This window comes from Episyrphus balteatus, chromosome 3, assembly GCF_945859705.1.
Source record: "Episyrphus balteatus chromosome 3, idEpiBalt1.1, whole genome shotgun sequence".
NCBI classification, from domain to species: Eukaryota; Metazoa; Arthropoda; class Insecta; order Diptera; family Syrphidae; genus Episyrphus; species Episyrphus balteatus.
The window spans coordinates 104,902,158-104,924,036 of NC_079136.1; the positions used below are offsets into that span (position 1 = coordinate 104,902,158).

The window sequence follows — 21,879 nt, forward strand, 5'->3', positions numbered from 1 at the left end:
AACTCAAGAACCTCCTCAACTCTACTTCTTCGTCTCTACAGTTGAAGCAAATCACTCTACCTGATACAAATCATCAAATCTTTTGTGATATTTCAACAGGCAAAGCACGACCATACATTCCATCAGATCTGCGACGTCAAGTTTTCAATACAATCCACAACATGTCACATCCCAGTGTTAAGAAAACTACCCAGATGATAAAAGAACGATACATATGGCCTGACTTGAAGAAGGATTGTCGCAAATGGTCTCAAACATTTCTAATAGAGTGGAACGTTTTTGGACTTTGCTTTCAGATCACTGCGTGCAACTCATGGTTTATGCCTTGTGCTCTTCTGAACATATTCTGATACTTTTTTTTATTCGACAATGGAAAAATAAAAATCGGGAAGCCTCTGAAGATTGCTCGTATTTCACGAAAATCGATATTTTATGAGGCGTTAGAACCCATCTTAATTGACTTAATCTTTTTCATTTCACTACCAACTACTCATTACTTATGCTGAGTGGTCTCTAGAACCAGATCTGATCCCCTATTTTGAGTCGTTAATGGAAAAAACGAAATCGGGAAGGCTCCGAAAAATGCACATTTTCGCAAAAATTCAGATTTTTCAAATTGTATAAAATCCCACCCAGAACAAATTTCTTTTACAACTTGTTTGTATTTGCTATATTTGTTATAACCTATTTGAACCTTATAAGCTATGGAGCACTCAAACTAAGAACTTTTCTGTAATAATGACGTCGTTTATGGGGGATTTAAGAAAATGCTACTTTGACATCCCCTGACCCATTTCAATAGAATTTTAAATTCTAATACTACACTTGAAAACTTCGTTAATAATTTAATTTTTATTTAAAACACTAACCTCTGTAACTGCATTCAATTTATGTCGATATCTTATTTCAATCCTTAGATATTTGACATTTAGGTGTTTCCATAATTCTTGCCCATACTAAATTCTTGCCCATGCTAAATTTTTATTTCGAAGTCAAAATGGCGTAATAATTATACCGTTTAACGATTTACTTTTATGAATTTAACAATATTAAAAACAAAAGTTTGTAGAAAACAAAAGATTGTATGGTATTTAAGAAAACCATCTGCAGGTAAAGTTAAAAAAAAAAATTAAGCATGGGCAAGAATTATGGAAACACCTAAATGTCAAATATCTAAGGATTGAAATAAGATATCGACATAAATTAAATGCAGTTACAGAGGTTAGTGTTTTAAATAAAAATTAAATTACTAACGAAGTTTTCAAGTGAAGTATTAGAATTTAAAATTCTATTGAAATGGGACAGGGGATGTCAAAGTAGCATTTTCTTAAATCCCCCATAAACGACGTCATTATTACAGAAAAGTTCTCAGTTTGAGTGCTCCATAGATTATAAGGTTCAAATAGGTTATAACAAATATAGCAAATACAAACAAGTTGTAAAAGAAATTTGTTCTGGGTGGGATTTTATACAATTTGAAAAATCTGAATTTTTGCGAAAATGTGCATTTTTCGGAGCCTTCCCGATTTCGTTTTTTCCATTAACGACTCAAAAAAGGGAATCAGATCTGGTTCTAGAGACCACTCAGCATAAGTTATGAGTAGTTGGTAGTGAAATGAAAAAGATTAAGTCAATTCAGATGGGTTCTAACGCCTCATAAAATATCGATTTTCGTGAAATACGAGCAATCTTCAGAAGCTTCCCGATTTTTATTTTTCCATTGTCGAATAAAAAAAAAGTATCAGAATATGTTCAGAAGAGCACAAGGCATAAACCATGAGTTGCACGCAGTGATCTGAAAGAAAAGTCCAAAAACGCTCCACTCTAGTGCCTAAGCTGCCAAAAAAGCAAGATTCAACATCATATCCGATCTCCAATTTCAAATTTTTCACCTCCCGAAGAAAGATTTCATCATGTTCATCTTGATCTTATTGGACCCTTACCATACTCAGCGGGAAACTCGTATTCCAGGTTTGGAATCCCTAAAGAAATCGTGAGGGACCAAGGAAGACAGTTTGAATCCTCTCTTTTCAATGAACTGTCAAAACTTCTGGGCATCAAGAGACACCGTTCATCGTCTTATCATCCCTAGGCAAATGGAATGATAGAACGATTCCACCGGACTCTGAAGGCAGCAATCAAATGCCATGAAACAGATTGGGTTGCCAAACTCCCAATTGTTCTGCTCGGCCTAAGATCATCCCTACAAGAAGACTTTAAAGCAACTTTAGCTGAACTTGTCTATAGAACAACATTAAGACTCCCAGGCGATATGTTTATTGCAACTGACTCTTCATCAAGCCATGATTTTCTCCACAAATTTCGAGATAATATGCAAAATATTAAGCCTATTCAACCTGAACGTCATGGTTCAATCGAAATTTTCATCGATAAGAACCTTCAACATTCAAGTCATGTTTTTGTTCGTAACGATGCAGTAAAAAAACCACTACAACAACCTAATGATGACCCATATCTAGTGAAATCAAAAACAAGCAAATACTTCACACTAGAAATCAAAGGACATCAGAAAAACATCTCCATTGATCGCCTAAAACCAGCATTTCTTTTAAATGATCAACACCAAATCCAAGAAAGAAATTTATCCACCTCAGATGCCAATCACTCAGACTACAAGAAGCGGTAGACGTGTCCATATTCCAGACAGATATCGTTGTCACTAGAGGTCGAGTAATGTGGCGATTCATGAAATTAATAATTTTGTATTTTCCACTAGTTTTAAAATCATCATTCTTACTTTAAGAACAAATTTTATATTAATCATCGATTCTGTGCAAAGTTAGTTTATCGAATGTAAACAAACTTTTTGATATAAATAGTGCTTAAAAAATAAAAATAAATCAGTTCTATTTAAGAATTCAAAGAAGTAGTTTCTTTTCATCCGAAGCTACTACAATTTTCTTTTTTATTTATACATAACTATAAATACCATCAATTCTAAGCAAACGTTCAGGGCTCTGAACGGAATTCACAAGCATGTTTATAATGGTCGCGTTCTGATTTCTGAACACACAGAAACAGTTTTTTGAATGAAAACAGTAAAAAAAACTTTGAAGCTTTGAACACTAGACAAAAGAGATTGAGTTTGAGAGTTCAAGTTATGTTATTATACAAAAAACGAGATACAAAATGAACGATGTCGATGTTTTGCAGATTTAAGTCGATGTATCGGCGATGTTTCGACTTAAGAAACATCGGTGTATACATCTATGTTTTTCACAAAAACATTGATGTATCGTTTGCATCCCTAATCATGCACCTACATTTAACATAAAAATAAGCAAACAGCGCAGCGGCCAGGGTTCGGACTTTACTTCGATCGAAGCAGATTTACTTCGATTTTGGGCAAAAAATAAAATAAATTAAAATATTTTTCAAGTAATAAATTTAGAGAAAGGGATGTAACTTCAATTTTAAATCTGATCGAGGCATTGAGAAATAAAGCTCAACTGAAATCTCTAAAGATGAATGGAGGTCAATTATTCTTCGAATTCAAGATATAAATAAAGTTTGTCAAAGTAATCTCGACTGATTTTGAAGAATTCCTGATCAAAAATTTGTTAGACTATGCTGAATTAACCGTTTTACCCCTAAGCACCACCGTTACAACCAATAGATGAGGAAGGTTTTTTGGAAAAGATCATAATAAAAAAGTAAAGAAAAATAATTTTGTTGAAAAATAAATTTTTTCGAATAAATTTTTGCAAATAAATGTTCTAAAAGTTTAATGTTGAAAACTACTTCCGAAGTTTTGGATCTACTTCACTTTTTTTTCAAATTTGCTTTGAAATTTTGAAACTGAAGTCCGAACCCTGGCAGCGGCATTTAAAAAATAATCTTGGTTTATGGCACATCATGTTAGGGTATTTTTTAATGCTGAATCTTATGGAACTAAAACCAAGAAAATCTGAGTTCCCTAAAATAGTTTTGCATTAAAAAACACTGTATAACTTGAAATTGAGAATCGTGATAGTAACAACCATTAGGGTGGGTCAAAAAAATAGAAATTCTTTTGTTTGATTTTGTACTCCGTAAAATCGATTGCTAGACACCTCTAGAATATATACACCAAATATGAACTCTTTATATTAATTGGAAGGTCACCCGCTTCTATTTCTACCAAAAAATATCATTTATTTATTGAAAGGTCTGGGTATTTTTTTTTATTAATCTAACCATCTGAAAGATATTCGAAGTCAAAGTTAAAAAAAATTATAAAAACATTTTTTATTTTTAAAAATTTTCCAATTCACTGAAACTTCATTATTTTCAAATTATCAAGATGTATTCTTGTAGGGGCTTAAACATTCTACAAAAAAATTTTTGGCATCAAATTGATTGCTTTAACCGTTTAGAAGATATTCGTATCCAAATCGCAATGCATACGGGTCATAAAAAAACTTTTGAAATCAGTTGGCATTGGTTTGGATACGAATATCTTCTAAACGGTTAAAGCAATCAATTTGATGCCAAGGAATTTTTTGTAGAAAGTTTAAGCCCCTACAACATGTATGTCAAACTTGCGGCCCGCAACGGATAATTTTGCGGCACTGTCCAAATTTTTAATAATTTTGAATATGTTAATAATTTAGATTTTGTGTCCACAGCTTTCGACATACATAAGGCGTGTTTTTTCTAATACTCAGTAGGTACTCATTTTTCATTTTATTCGCAAAACAATAATAAAAATTACACAAGTAAGTATTTGTTTTTATTGTTTTTTTGAATAAAATAATAATATTCAATTTTATCAAAAAAACAAAACCGACTTCCATGATTCAAAACGAGGTTTTATGGTTTTTTAATAGTTCCTATGGCCTTAACTGAATGAAATTGAAAAGGGACCACACTGCAGCCACTAGCTTTCCAATACAAAAAGAATTATCAAAATTGATTGACTCTGTCCAGAGTTATGCGGTAACAAACATAAAAAAAAAGAAAAATACAGACGAATTGAATACCTCCTCCTTTTTGGAAGTTGGTAAAAAAATGAGTAGCTACTGAGTTGTAGAAAAAACACGCCTATACATTTATCTTATCAACAAAAAAATATTGAACCTGTATTTATAAAAAAAATTACAAATTTTGTAAGATCCTGTGGCTTAAATCAGGCATTAGGGTAAGTTCTGTGATTTTTTTAAGTGAATTTAGGAAACGATTGGTCTGATTTAAGCTACCAAATGATTCTGGGTCTTAGGAATTTTTTTAGTTTTTGATGATAAAAATCTTTACACCAGTATATATTTTGTGATCTAGACTAGTTGCAGACTTCAGTGTTGCCAGAGTATTTTCGAAAATAGCCGCTTTCAAAATGGTCCAAAAAAACGCAAAAAATTTTTGTGGCATGAGATTTAAAAAAGTTGTTCTTTCAATTTTCAAATAAATTTAGCTTACCTATCAGACTTCAAGTGTAATTATTTTTTTCATTTTATTGATATATTTTGGTTTTCATGCTCATTTACGGCCGTAAAATTAAATTTTAAATGAAAAACAAATCAAAAATGTAAGCAAATTGATTGTCACATTCACATTTTTGGGGGATTTTTGTTGTAAAATGCTTTGATTTAAAAAGAAGCCTTAAATCGCCAAGTTCAAAATTAAAAGAGCCAAAATCCAATAAATCGAAAATCTAAATTTTAAGGAGCGAGTTAATAGTTCAAGGAGCCTGTTTGGCGATAAATAGACGGCTCTGGCAACACTGCACGACATGAGTAAATTTCTCAGAATAAAATATAAACAACATGAATGCAAGGGGGATGGAAAAATTAAATTAATTTTCACTTAATAAAAATGTAATAAACGAATTGTGAATTGATTAAAAACAGTTTTAAAAATGTTTTTGTGTAAATTCAACGCGTTTGTTTTACAAAAATTATGAAAAACAAAAATGTAAATTGTGACACAAGGCTATGCCCGCGTATATTCATTATGGCTATCTACTCCTCATGTTTTCAGAAACAGAACGAAGCAGAGCCCATGTTCTGTAACTTTTATCACTGGCGATAAAATATTTTATTGATTTTAAAATCCATGAAATCTCCTCAAAATAAAAGAAATTTTTTCCAGATCATAATTTCTTAATTCATAAATTCTGAACTTGAAAGAAAGAAATTTTGCTTTATTTTTTTTAAGAGACGTTGAAAAACGTTTATCGCCAGTGATAAAGTTACAGAACAGGGGCCCAGTTAGTTCAATTTTGACATAAACCCATGCGCGCATATGCCTATTATAGTTGGGTCTTTACTTTTTACTCGGGGAGTACCTCACATGTAGCAACGATGAAATTTTTTCATAAAATCTCAAAACAATACACACAATATAATTGAGTTTTCGTCTTAAAAACCGTAAACCTTTTATTTTATTTTTGCTTCTATTTTATTTTTTCTCTATGTCCTCTTTCAGGGATAAATTGCTTCCAGAGATTTTCCGAGCAGCCAAAGTATACAGAAGTGAATCCAAGCCAGGACGCACTATTAACATGCAAAGTTATTGATAAAAGAGGAACATGCTCTTGGCAAAAGGATAACAAGGTAATTTAATCTAGTTCGTGGTCCATGCTATTTTTTCGTGGTTGTTTGTGTTGGAAGAAAAAGACTACTACAGAATAGAAGCACATCAGAATTTTCCAAGGCTTTAGTCGTGGTAACTACCAATACCTACTTGCCTCTTTACTCTTTGCAGATATATACACCGAAAATAAAAACCAATATCAATTTAACATTTTTTAAATATCAAACTAACATTTTTTAAATATCAGCCAAAAATGCTCTATAAAATGTGTTTTATGATATTTAAAAATGTTAAAACAATATTTTTATTATCAGGATGATATTTAAATGTCACATTTTGGAATTTTTTTTTGATATTTTATTATCATTTTTTCATATCAATTTTTCATTCCAAATTATTGAAAAATAATAAATAAAAAATTCTTAATGTTTACTAATTTAAAGGCGCTTTGTGTTTTTTCGAAGTAAAATGTATGATTTACTGAGAAAATTTGATCGGCAATAAGATTTTACTTCACATAGTTTGGGAGAAAATTAGTGATGGGAACTATCGAATTATTTGAACTATCGATAGTTAGTAACTGAATGATTTGAACTATCGAATAGTTCATTCATTTATTCATTCGAATAAAAACTATCGAATAAAACTATCGAATAAAAACTATCGAATAAACTATCGAATAAACTATCGAATAAACTATCGAATAAAACTATCGAATAAACTATCGAATAAAAACTATCGAATAAACTATCGAATAAAAACTATCTAATAAACTATAGAATAAAAACTATCGAATAAAAACTATCAAATATTCAGTTATTTTTTACTTACAATTTTTTCATCCGATTTATTTTTTCCAGTTTTTACTAATACACTAGCCCAAAAAATTAAAGGAACAAAAAAAAAATCGTGATTTTTTTAGTGATTTTCGATAGGCTGTATCTCAGTAAAAAATGACCGCATCATGATAAAATAAAAAGAATGTGAAAGCTCTATTCTTCTAGTTTTAGGATTAAATATTAAATTATTTTATTTCTAACGGTAAAATAGCAAAATTGTTGGAAATGTTCAAAAACCAAAATTTTTTAATTTTTTTTTGTTTTTACTTCTCTCATAAGGAAGTGGGAAAATTTTTTCTGATAGAATGATTATTATTTTTAGAAAGGTTATTTATTTGGCTTTAGAATTCCTTTTGTTTCAAACTTCTACGATTTTTTTTACACTGCAATATCAGTCATCAAAGCAAAAACCATACTTTTGACTTTGACTATCAATATCTCAACAACGGATCACTTAACAGAAAATTTAAGCACACATTTGAAAACTTCATTCAATTTTCTACAAAGAAATTAAGTTTGCTTTGTAAAAAAAAATGTTTTCTTATTTTTGAGATTAATTTAGGAAAGCTATAAAAATAGGCATTTTTACGGTTTTTTAGAAAATGTACCGCTATTTAATTTCTAAGGGTGAAAAGATTAAACTGAGGCTTAATTATTGAAGCCTGAAATACCTGAAATTAATATGCAAAGTTTCAGGCTTATTCATCAAGCAGTTTTTCTGTTGTGAAGGTTTGAACTTTTGAGATGAAGTAAAACACCATATTTCTGCAGTTCTAAATGACTTACTTCTTGTTACTTTTTTATGAGCAAAATCATTTTTTTTAAGTTGATTTGAACATTTTATTGATAAATATCGTTGCGAAAAGATAGTCCAATTTTTGCTAAAATATGATATGATTTAAATTAAAACGAAAACAGTGGAAAACCCACACTGAGGCAAAACATTTGCGCACAAAAAGAAACAGAATATTATTATACCTCCATGCATCCATCATACATTGAAGTACCTACATAATATACAAATCGCAAAAAAATAATCGAGAAATGACCACTGTAAAGGATTTCCTTCCTTTTCTTGCAAATATCAATGTATATACAATAATACATATATTTGTCTAGCCGATTAACAACCCTTTACAAAATCCACTTGTTGATAGAGCTGTAGCAAATCCTATGTATTCGTTACTAAAATGCGGGTATTTGCTTCAGTAACGAGTAACGAAACGTTACTTTCTAAACAGTATCGTTACTCGCATGTTTCGTTACTGAGTACTGATGTAACGAAACATATACGAGATACGAAACATACGAGTAACGACCCCATTCCAATTTCAATACTAAATCATCCGATATATGAGATACGAAACGAAGTGATACACTCAATTTGGCGCATTTAGCATCTCGTATCGATATCATTACCGTAGTCGGAATGCTAACTCCAGATAATTATCTTGAGTTTTAATGGTCTTGAAATGTAGCTTAAGAATGCACAAAAGTGTTTTGGTTTTTGAAATTTGTTAATTTTCAGTGCAAAATTTTCAACTAAAAAAAAGCCGAGAAAAAGAGGTTTAAAAATCACTGCCAATAGAAAAAAAAAAATGAAAAATTGTTCGACATGGTTGTATTGAAGTGTTAATATTCCGAGATCTGCGCGATGTACTTTTGAAATAAAGGTCTCTGAAGAATTGTGATAAGATTACTGAACGGATATAAACAAAAAATAAAATGCACGACTGGGGTCGCACGTACTTGCTCTTATGCTAAAAGTAACTCTAATGTTAAAGCTTTTGATTCAAGAAACACCGTTTTAAATTATGTTTTACAAAAAACCAAGTATGCCATTTTATTACTTGCATAAAAAGGTATTTTTAGAAAAAAATTTTCCAAAATCGTTAGAGCCGTTTTTTAAAAAAATATTTTTTTATATATTTCTAACATTTTTCAAAAAAAAAAAGTTGTTATGCCATTTTAAAGAAATAATTAATTTACACATAAAAACGAAATTTCAAAATTTTTCATCAAAAAATTGAAAAAATCCAAAAATGCACTTTTTGAAAATTTTCTAAAATTATAATACTACCTTTATCTAAACACTTCTGCATAAAAATTTTCGTTGAAATCGGGTTAATTTTGAACGAGATATTCAGAAACCAAAACAACCGTTCTATGACAGGTACCGTTAATAACGGTACAAAAAATATTATTTTTATTTCAAAAGTTGGCTCTTATGTGTAATACTACACATACAAATTTTAATCAAAATCGTTAGAGCCGTTTTTGGAAAAATTAACTTTTCTATTTCCGTTATATGGCAGGTACCGTTAGTTTTGGTCATAAAAAAAATTTCAATTTCCCCTCTAGGGAATCACCAAAAACTGCTTACTAACAAGTTTGAAGAAAATCTTTTCACTCGTTTAGGCTGTAGCTCGAGGTATATACAGACAGACAGACAGACAGACAGACAGACAGAATTGGCGGACCCACTTTTTTGGCATTCTCCATCATCGTAATGTCATGTAAAATTGTTATCTCGAGTTCGATTTTTTTACGAATCCTAAACTTGCCCTATAGTACCTATATCGCAAGTAAAAAATAAAGAGGTTTCTTATGTCGTTTTCGATTGGTTTCACTCAAGGATTCACTCATTCTGAAATCGAATGGAACAGGTCAAATCGATTCCACTCAATTCTGTTTTTTTTTGTTTGTGTGTTTTTCTTTTAAATTTCAAATGTCAAATATTTATGTCGTTTTCTATTGACGTATCTCAGAATGAGATTTGTGAATTTGACAGCTGAAAGGGGGGGTGAAGAGGGGAAATAGTGGACAAATCTCAGATTTCATGATCTATTTGCGTCTTGAGATTCAAAAAAATGAATCTGAGATTCAAGAATCTGATTCTGGATTTTTATCAAGATTCACGCATACAAACACACCCTCTTTCACATACACTCCTCTGTTTGACATTTGTCTGAACATTTGTTGTTGTTTTATTTTTTTTATACGCACAGATTTCGCACACAATTACAAAACTAGATTTCATATTCTATTTGCAGTGCAAAATCTGAGAATTTTACACAAAAATCTTAAAAGTCAATAGAAAACGACATTATATTAATTTATTTTTCTTTCAAATGAAATGTTTTAAATTTTTTAGAAATTGTTAATGTTGAAGAAATCAATAGGGAAGTTGGTTTCCAAAATATTTTAAGTAATTTTGAAAATTAATTAAAACATTTATTTCGGAAAAAATATACATGAAGCCTCAAGAGGCTAGACTCTTTTTTCCAATTTTCTTTTGATAATCATTCTGTGAGGCGCGTACTATTACACGATGCCTCTTGAGTCCAGGACTCAAATTTTACATTTCTCTTTTGATTTAAAATTTGTTGTTGTATTGCACCAAGAAGAAAAAAGAAATGAAAGAGAATGTTGAAAAAAGGAAAAGTGGAAAAAGAAACGTCAAAAAAGAGTCTCAGAATTCCGACCCACGACTCTCTGGTCGGATAATTTTTTGTTTCATCTTTTTTCTCTTTTGCACTCATTACGTTTGAAAAGAGGCGCGCCTCTTGAGGCTTCATGTAATAGCTGACTAAGTGCTTCTCGAGTGAATTCCGATTTTAAATCGAGAAGAGAATTTCTCTTCTGAGAAGCGTTCTGCCTTTCATAATCGTGCGAATAAAACGCTTTCAGAAGGCTTCTGAATAATTCCGGACGGTTCCGGAGATCCAATCGAAAACGACATTAGAAAAAAAAAGTCTTGGTTTTTTGTTAATTTCTCGAAAATGACATCACAACAAAAACATTACTGTTTAAAAAAGAGCCAAGTTCTCCTATGTTGAAGTTATGCTGGCACAAAAAGTACTGAAATGTAAAAGTGTACCAAGTTCTAAAGCTTGGCTTTTGACAATTTTTTTTAATATTACCGATTTTTAAAGCTAATTGAAAAATTGCCAAGCAAACAATAAACATTTAATTTATACAAATTTAAAGCCAAGCTTTAGAACTTGGTACACTTTTACATTTCAGTACTTTTTGTGCCAGCATAACTTCAACATAGGAGAACTTGGCTCTTTTTTAAACAGTAATGTTTTTGTTGTGATTTCACTACTTTTTGCAAGGTATTGCTGTAGAACTTAAAATCTCTATAATTGATGAACACTCAGAGAAAATAAGCGGTTACCACGCCCCTTGTCTAAAATTCTAAAATTTTAAATTTTTTCTTTTGTTTAAACTACCAAGTCTACCATTCTACCAAATTTTAAGGTTCTACGACAGTTAGAAATGCTCTATAATATTTGATAAAAATTCAGCAGAAATGGGCGGTTGCCTCACCCCCTATCCAAAATTCTCAAATTTTAAATTTATTATTTGGTATAACTTACTAGCTTAACCATTCTACCAAGTTTCAAGATTCTACGATAATCAGAAGTGCTCTAAAAAATTTGATATAATTTAGTGAAAATGGGCGGTTACCACGCCCCCTGGCTAAAATTCTCAAATATAAATTTTTTTCCTTTATATAAACCACCAGCTCTACCATTCTACCAAATTTCAAGATTCTACGATAGTCAGAAGTGCTCTATAATAATTGATGAAAATTCGGCGGAAATGGGCGGTTACCACGCCCCCTGAATTGAAAATCTCAAATTTTCGATTTTTTCCTTTGTATACACCGCAAGTCCTATAACCATGTAAAATTTCAAGTTTTTACGATAGCGGGAGGTTCTTTATAATTTTGATGATCTGTCATTGAGTGAGTGAATCAGTCAGTCAGTCAATCAGTCAGTCAGTTACGGTTTTCGCGATTTTTGAAGTCCTATATCTCAGAAACTACTCATCCTAAGAAGCTGAAATTTTGGCATCTTTGGTGTGGAAGATAGAGGGGGGTCGAAAATGGCCTGAGTTGTTTCCTGTAAATAAGGGTGTAGTGCCAAAGTTGCTAGAGAACTTGGCTGGGCACTACCGTGCCCCTTGATACGGCTTTATGTTTTCGTTTAAAAACAAATAAGAGCATTACTAAATTACATAAAATTTAAAAAAATTAGTTTTAATTTTTTTTTTCAAAATTTTGATTTCCAGAATTAACTTTTCAATAACTATGCCATAAAATGTTTTTTTTTTTTTAATTTGTCTTTTGAAGATTTCTTCCTGTCAAAAAAAAAATTAATAAAATAGACTCCCCGCTCCCATTCGATTTTTTTCTTGCCTAGACACGCTTTAGCCCCCCCCCCCCCCCTCCAAAACCTCAGATGAAAAACAGAAAATTATAAGGCAAAAGGTAAAACGAGCTTTTAAACCATAAGAAGGGTTTCTTTATTGTTATGACTATGCTTTAGGAAATGATTCATGGGCATATTAGCAAGAAGTCGTTTTTAGTTGTAAATATAATCAGGCCATGAAAAAAAATTTTTGTTTTCTTACACATTTTTTTAATGAAAACTTTTAAAACCTGAAAAATCATATAATTTATATACTAACTATTAGGTACATGATTACATGTATCTTGATCCACGAACGCTCTATCATAACTACATAATCGCAACAACTTAATTTGATATTTTGGTTTAAGAAGATATACGCTTTTCTTTGTAACAAACCTGTGTGGAGGAAATTTATTTCATCCTAAACATACCTACATATGTATTTTTTAGTTTGTACATTTTTTTTAATTTATGGTTTGATGTTTCCGCAAAAAATAATGATGCTGAAAACATCGCTTTTGGAAACATCGATGTAATCGAAACTTCAAAGTTTTTTTTTAAGTGAAGGGCAGCAGGCGAGTTCTACTCAAAACACGAATGTGGAAGAAACACATTTTTGAATTATTTTCCTACTTTTAGTTCAGTTGAACGAACCATAATTTAAGGTACCTTCTACGTAAGAATTTTGTAAAAATATAGGTAATTTTTTCCAAACCGGTCCCTGCGATTTTTATAAAAAAAAATCAACTGCAATCGCAATGTAAAATGTAGTATGGTCAACGTTGATTCAATTTTGAAGAAAAAAAAAATACAATTGAAAATAATGGCCTTCAAAGAAAAATCATTCCGAAAAACAGTTAAATCAAAAAGGTTTCTGTTTATTTTAACTAGGTTTAAGATTTACACAGTGTAGAATGGTTATTAACTTCTAAATTTGACAACCTCAATAAATTCAACAAATTAAAAAAAAGCTTTGATTGTATTAATTAAAAATTAAATATAGAAAAATTAATTTATTGGATTAAGAAAAATATAAATGGTCAACGTTGATTCAATTTTGAAGAAAAAAAAAATACAATTGAAAATAATGGCCTTCAAAGAAAAATCATTCCGAAAAACAGTTAAATCAAAAAGGTTTCTGTGTATTTTAACTAGGTTTAAGATTTACACAGTGTAGAATGGTTATTAACTTCTAAATTTGACAACCTCAATAAATTCAACAAATTAAAAAAAAGCTTTGATTGTATTAATTAAAAATTAAATATAGAAAAATTAATTTATTGGATTAAGAAAAATATAAATTTTTCATTTTTACGTGACCTTTCATTATTTAATGAATGTTATCTTCTTCGTTGGCTACAGGTCGTATTTTGATTTTACTTTTAAAATTGCTTATATATTTAAATGTTATAGTATATATATATATATACTTATCTTTATCCTAATGGCTTTCTTATAGTTCTAGCTTAATTTCTTATAGTTTGTTTTCGCTGTTGTTTAAATATTTTAAAATTCAATAAAAAAATGTCTTGAAAAAGACGTTTATAACACTGGTTAACAAAATTAAACTTTTTTTTTTGTTGCCGAAAAAAAAATATACTTTTCTGAAGGTTTTCGGTGTGCTGAATTCGAATCCGAAGTCAAAAAAAATTAATCAGCTCCAGTTTTATCAGTTCCAGTTTTTTAAATATTACTGTTAGAAAATGCAGCACTTTGGACCTTATTCTTTTATATATGGAATGTACCTTTCTGCAATGAGTCGACTATCGCCATCTTTACTGATGGTTCTTGCCAGTTCTTTTAGTCTCCCCGATCACAGCAGTGTCTTCCAAGCCGAGATATTGGCAGTGAAAAATGTTGGTAAACAAATATCCACGATGGCGATATCACCTGCTGACATCACCTTTTTCATTGATAGCCAATCGGCAATAAAAACTATTTCTGCACCTTAATCAAGTCAAAGCTTGTTTCTTGCTGTCGCGAAGAGCTTAGGGTTCTTGGTATGCAGCATAATGTAAGACTCTGCTGGGTTCCCGGCCACAGTGATGTGTTCGGCAACGAAAAAGCGGATGAGCTTGCAAGGCAGGGCTCAGTTCTTGATCCCTCTCTCATAGACCTTAACATCAGAATCCCACAATGTGAAATAAAGCGAAATATCGTCAATAATATTTCACAAAAAACCAATGAAAGATGGAACCTCCTAGAAACCTGCGGTCACACCAGAAAACTATGGCCGAACTTCGACGAGAAAAAATCACATAAGATCTTACTACTTAGTAAGCCTTCCTTAAGATCCCTAATAGGCGTCTTAACGGGACATAACCTACTAGGATACCACAAAAAGAAAATGGGGCTTAGTACGGATGATCTATGCAGAGGCTGCGGTAATGAGGACGAACAGGAAAACACTGTTCACTTCCTCTGTCACTCCTCTGCCACTGCCCCACTCTGTCGCACTAGGAAAAAATTCTTAGGAAACTACTTCTTTAATGAATTAGAAGAAGTATCGGAACTCTCAGCCAATAACCTACTGAACTTTGTCAAGTCCTCCAAATGGCTCGAACAACCATAGCATTCATAGGTCAACCTCAACACTTTTTCATGAAGTTACAATACTTCAGGGTACCACAAGGGATCTACATTAATCTAAGTGTGACGGTAACAAAATCAACTGTCAGCCCATATAACCTAACCTAACCAAATATGGAAAATTGTTTGAGCATATTTAGTAACGGTTTTTATAAGAACTATTTACCACCTTTTTAAATCTGTTTAAATCTTTCCGATATCTTTTTTACTGCCCGAGATATCCTCAGTTGTTTGTAGGGATGGGCCGATATTTCAGTAACAGGTATTGAATAACAGCATTGACTAATTATATATAGAAGTGACACCGGAAAAAACATCCGCTTTGTTTGAGGGGTGGCGCTACAATCGTTACAGGAGTGGCGCCACAATCGTTTTAGGATTGTGTATTCGATGGCCGAAAAATTCCTGAAAAGGACTTTTCGTTACTAAGTAATCACAACTATTATATTATTTATATTTGGTGTATTTGTATTAGTTTTGTTTTGTGTTCGAAGTGTGTTTGTTTATTTTTGTTTCTGTAATATTCAATTTGAATTTATTTTTAATTTTTCTAATATTTTGAATTGAACATTTATTTTTGAATGTTTTATTCTTATGTATATTTGAAAGGATTTTGTTTTTCTGTTTTAAGAAGATTTTTCTTCAACTATAGAGAGTTTATTTAAATTTGGTTAGGGTGCTTTATGTAATAACATCTAGGCCAAAGTTGTAGTTCACATTATTTAAATGTTGAGGTCCGTCAAGATAGCACCCACACCCCCAAATTTCCAAAATCTGAGTATGCAATAATTTGTTGCTAATTAGTTGCTCTAATCTCGAATTTGTTGCTCCACTCCTTCCCCCTCAAAATTGATAGAAAGGGTGTGGGTGCTATCTTGACGTCAAGATAGCACCCACACCCATTAAAAACCCAACAGTTCAAAAAACTGAGTACGCAGTAATTTGTTGCTAATTTGTTGCAAATTAGTTGCTCCAATCTTGAATTTGTTGCTCCAAGATTTGACCATGAAATGCACTTCAACAGTTTTCTCAAAAAAGCTAAATTCCCCAAAATTTAACGCACAGCAACAAAAATGGTATCAAATTAAAGTGCCTCTCAACACCTTTTCAAAAAGGTCTCATTCAACTTTTAAATCCATCTCCTTCATGTCCAAAATGCATTGTGGAACTTGTGGAACATATCAAAACGTCAAGATAGCACCCACACCAAGAAAAACCTAAAGATTAAAAAAAATAAGTATGCAATAATTTGTTGCTAATTTGTTGCTAATTAGTTGCTCTAATCTTGAATTTGTTGCTCCACCCCTTCCCCCTCAAAATTGATAGAAAGGGTGTGGGTGCTATCTTGACGTCAAGATAGCACCCATTTCCATAATCTGAGTATGCAGGATTTTAGTAATAATTTATTGCTAATTAGTTGCTCTAATCTAGAATTTGTTGCTCCATGATTTGACCATAAAATCGGCTGCAACAGATGCATTTTTTTTGGAGACTTTTTATCTATAATTTTTTTCAAAAAACTAAAAATGCCAAATTAAAAACATGATTTCATGCTCTGCAAAAAGTAACATACAAATTTTCCATCACTTTCCATTCCAGTCTTATAGTCCAAAAACTAGTCAACTCTCGCCCCTAAAAACTATAAAAAACGGTGTGGGTGCTATCTTGACGTCAAGATAGCACCCACACCCCCCTATTTCAAAAATCTGAGTATGCAGGATTTTAGTGATAATTTGTTGCTAATTAGTTGCTCTAATATTGAATTTGTTGCTCCACGATTTGACCTTCAAATAGACTGCAACAGATGCAATATTTTGGAGACTTTTTATCCATACGCTTTTTCAAAAAACTAAAAACGCCAAATTGTAGACAAAATTTGTTGCTCTGCAAAAAGCTATTTTTAAATTTTCTATCACTACCCAATCCTCTCTTACAGGAGAAAAAATTTTGCGATAACGTCATCTATCAAGCTGAGTACGCCACAACGAAAAATTGAAAATTTAAGTAGGTACGAATTAATTTGAAGATATTTTGTTGCTAATTTACTACCCTAATCTAGAATTTGTTGCTCCACGGTTTGACCTTTAAATCGGCTGCAACAGTTGCAATATATAGGTATATATAGCTTTATATAGGTATATTTTCAAAAATTAATGCTTTTTAAAAAGTTACATTTCCAATACTCAAGTATTCTTGACCTTTCATAAGCCCTTAAAACGAGTACCTACCTATAGGTACGGAAGACGTTAAGTAAAACTCAACAGCAAAAACAAAGTTTATAAAGGTACCTACTAATGCCATTTAATTTCTCTATATTATATAGACAGCTTTTCCGTTCCTATTTTACCATTAGGTACCTTACCTCAATTTCAAAAATTAATTTGATTTAACGTATAAACATCTACCTACCTTTTTCAAAGATATCTTACAACAACGAACATCTATTAAAAGAAAAAATGTCTCCCATGTCCTAGCCTAGAAGAAACCTAGACATCTCTTGAAAACGATGCCTACCCCCAACATTTTTTTGTAATTCTTTTCATCGCTTTTTTACACTTTAAGTCTATCACTCTAGTTTTGGAGAGATGCATTTTACTAACTACCACTAAAGCAACCGAAAAACACAACTCAATGCTATTCAACCAATCAGGTTGCGATGCGACTATTTTTATTATAAAAACAAACCAAATACATAAATGTGTTCATAGTTAATAGGAATAATCGAGTGTGTATGCGTTGATTTAAATTTTGACTCCGCCCCCCACAGCAGCGTTGTGCAAATGTGCCCAATTGGGCCATTTGGCCCAAGAATTTATATTTTGGCCCCGTGCCCAACAGCAAATGGCCCCATTTAATGAAATTCTTTAATTAATACAGGCATTTTTACAAAATAAATTAGTTGTATTAACAATTTGATAATTTTTTAAGTAGTTATCGACTAAAGATCGATTGTCAAAATATTTTGCGAATGCATTCACTGAAGAGAAAGGACGACAAACGATATTTGTTTTCCTTTATCTTTATATCTAGTTTAAACCTGATTGATAAAGGCTTCTGAAGTATTCAGTCCACTGTTATTTTTATTTCATTGGGAAAAAGACTAAAATGATTTTAAAAAGTTTATGGCAAAAAAAAAACAAAAACATTTAATAAAATCCAAAATAAATTAAATATATTAGATTGTTAAGAACCAATTTTCCTGGCCTAGTTCGGTAGTTCGGAAGCCCCGGTTGTTCGATCTTCATGAAAACAAATTTGGGGACTTTATTTATAAAGTTATATCTAACATAGAAGAAACAGTTTGGATCAAATAACTTATTCGGTCAAACCAATAGGCTGCGAGTTATAGATCAATTACAGTTTTCCAAGCGACCTTTTCACCAATTTCATAATAGCGACTTTTTTTTCTAGAAATTGTATTTCTTTTTACCTCTGAATATTTAAGCTTCAATTTCTTTTTTCGTTCCGAAAGTATTCTGAACTTGTTCAGAGCGCGAATAAAATAACTGAGCAGACCGAGTTAAATGCTGAACACAAGCATTTAGCAAGTGATATTGAAAAAAAGAATTTCAAACAAATAAAATAATGGTGCAAAAGTGCAGTAGTCGGTCTAGTTTTTTTTTATTTTAATTTAAGTTTTAAATTTAATTTCCTGTTTCTGTAAAAGAAAATTTAAGGTAAATAGACAAATGTTCAGAGGCTATTCAGAGCGTGCGCCGAATGTTCTGGTTCTGTTCAGAGCTTTTTTCTGAATTGAAAAAGAAAAACGCCTACCCATAAACTCATCCATTTTACCTACCCACAACTTCAATTCAAACTCAAAGAACAAAAAGATGGAATTTTCAGTGAAATTGGAAAGTGAAAAAAATATACTGGAAAACTTGAAAGTCTTTTTTCATTTAATATTTTATCATTGTTCAAATTAAATGTTTCATACTTCAAATCTTAACGGTCCAAGCGTAGCGTCCAACTAAATTTAAGTTCCTAAAATGAAGACTGTTTTTTTTTTCTTTGTTTCTAATTTTGTTATTTTTTTGTTGTTAATAAAAACTTAGTTTCAAAACAACTTGAGTTTATTTTTCTATGTAAAAACATATGAAAACCGTTTAGTGACCTTCTTTTTTAAATAGCGAATTCTTCGACAAAAAAGCTACTTTTTTCAATTTTTTAGATTAGCGACTTTTTTAACGACCTTTTAAAAATATAAACGGTAACGCTGACACTGCTTACTTGTATCTATAGACTATAGTACCTACTTATGTATGTATATATTTAGTTTGTGTTTAACTTATTAGAAAATATAATTAAATAAACAAAATATACCTGGTTTATGTGTTTTGATATGTGTTTTAAAAAAAAATTTTTACATGAAAAATGAAATGGCCCCTAAAATGTTGAAATGGCCCCGAAAGTGGCCCCTTATATTTATTTTCCAAGAACAACGCTGCCCCACAGTCTGCTTTGATGAAAATAATACAAACGCACACCTTGAAATGTTTTTTCCTTAGTCGGTTTCAGACCTCTATGAAGGTATGATGTACGGTCTGTCGCTCGATTTAATAATTTTATGACTTAGGTACCTACATAATTTATTATAGACACACCAAAAGGTAAGTTAGGTACGTATGTTTGTAGGGCCTTCCAGTTTATCTGGATTTATGCAATTTTTTGTGTTATGGTACCTATGTCGCTATGGGTCTTATGAAAAATGTTGCATATTTTTAGGGGAACACTTTAAATTCAAAACCACTGAAAACCCGAATTGAAAATTTCTTGAATTTGTTGCTTCACAATTTGAACATTAAATGCACTTCAACACTACAAAAAATCTTAGGTAATTGCCTAAAAGGAAAAACTTTAAAATTTAAGAAAATATGTAAGCAGGTGTGCAGGAATTTGTTGATAATAATTAATTGCTCCAACAGATGCATTAGGTAGGTATTTTAAAGACTTTTTATCTATACCTACCTAATTTTTTTCAAAAAAACTAAAAATTCCAAATTATAGACATGAATTGAATTGATAGTTAGCACCTTCCTTCTTATGCAATAACTTCATTCCCCTAAGGGTGAAGGCCTCAATCCTACATTACCGAACGTTTTCAAAATTTAAATTGAACTTAAAAATCTTTCGCACCGGGTACAAAGGTGTTAAGTCAGAAAAGGTAATTTTGAGGAAAATGAAATTGAAGTTTCAATTTTTGTTTGTAAATCTGAATAATATTATTTTGAAAAAGTAATGATGCAGAAACATTATCTATAAGATCTTTTTTAATATTCATATGCTGTTGACCGGAAAATGACCGTTCTTTAAAAAAAATTGTGTTGACTTAACACAACTAAACAAAGTCAAATTTTGAGAATAAAAAGTTGAAAGTTACACTTTCAAGGTCATATATATACATGATATGCACAGCTGAGGTCTGCCAGACCAAAATTATTTTACTAATCATGTTAAAAATTACCACTGAAAGAATTTTAAGCCTTACAAGAGCTACCTTAGTCAAATGTGCCACTAGCTCTTGGACTATTATGTAACTTAGTTTTTGGGGTAACACAGTACATAATTTAGCTTGACAAAATCTTAAGAAAAACATGTTTGTAATTCAAACGTGGTAGAAGTGATACCTTAATAAATCATTTTTCTTATAAATTGATCATAAGGAGTTAAGTCAAGAGGAAGACAGAAAACGAAAAGCCATTTTTCTACAGAATTATATTAGGTACATATTTTTTAAAAAAGAATTTTCACATTGGTAATTAATCACATTGATATTTCCAAGTTTCTTTTATAAATTAAGCTTTGTTATCAATATAAACAAATATTTTTCTTGACTTAACACCTTTGGACCAAGTTTATTTATGAAGACTAGGTAAATGGCTCTAGAGTGTTAAGTCAACACAATTTTTTTTAAAGAACGGTCATTTTCCGGTCAACAGCATATGGATATTAAAAAAGATCTTATAGATAATGTTTCTGCATCATTACTTTTTCAAAATAATATTATTCAGATTTACAAACAAAAATTGAAACTTCAATTTCATTTTCCTCAAAATTACCTTTTCTGACTTAACACCTTTGTACCCGGTGCGAAAGATTTTTAAGTTCAATTTAAATTTTGAAAACGTTCGGTAATGTAGGATTGAGGCCTTCACCCTTAGGGGAATGAATTATTGCATAAGAAGGAAGGTGCTAACTATCAATTCAATTCATGTCTATAATTTGGCATTTTTAGTTTTTTTGAAAAAAATTAGGTAGGTATAGATAAAAAGTCTTTAAAATACCTACCTAATGCATCTGTTGGAGCAATTAATTATTATCAACAAATTCCTGCACACCTGCTTACATATTTTCTTAAATTTTAAAGTTTTTCCTTTTAGGCAATTACCTAAGATTTTTTGTAGTGTTGAAGTGCATTTAATGTTCAAATTGTGAAGCAACAAATTCAAGAAATTTTCAATTCGGGTTTTCAGTGGTTTTGAATTTAAAGTGTTCCCCTAAAAATATGCAACATTTTTCATAAGACCCATAGCGACATAGGTACCATAACACAAAAAATTGCATAAATCCAGATAAACTGGAAGGCCCTACAAACATACGTACCTAACTTACCTTTTGGTGTGTCTATAATAAATTATGTAGGTACCTAAGTCATAAAATTATTAAATCGAGCGAGAGACCGTACATCATACCTTCATAGAGGTCTGAAACCGACTAAG

The 21,879-nt window shown here is 31.1% G+C and overlaps 1 protein-coding gene across 3 annotated transcripts in view; it reads left to right on the top strand.

Annotated features, from left to right (window-relative positions):
* LOC129913586 (hemicentin-2) overlaps positions 1-21,879 on the top strand; it is a 358,695-nt gene that overhangs the window by 116,554 nt on the left and 220,262 nt on the right. For all 3 annotated transcript variants that reach the window (XM_055992340.1, XM_055992341.1, XM_055992339.1), the window contains exon 4: positions 6,424-6,551. In XM_055992340.1, coding sequence (XP_055848315.1) covers positions 6,424-6,551 — 128 coding nt within the window. The remainder of the gene's footprint in view (positions 1-6,423; positions 6,552-21,879) is intronic.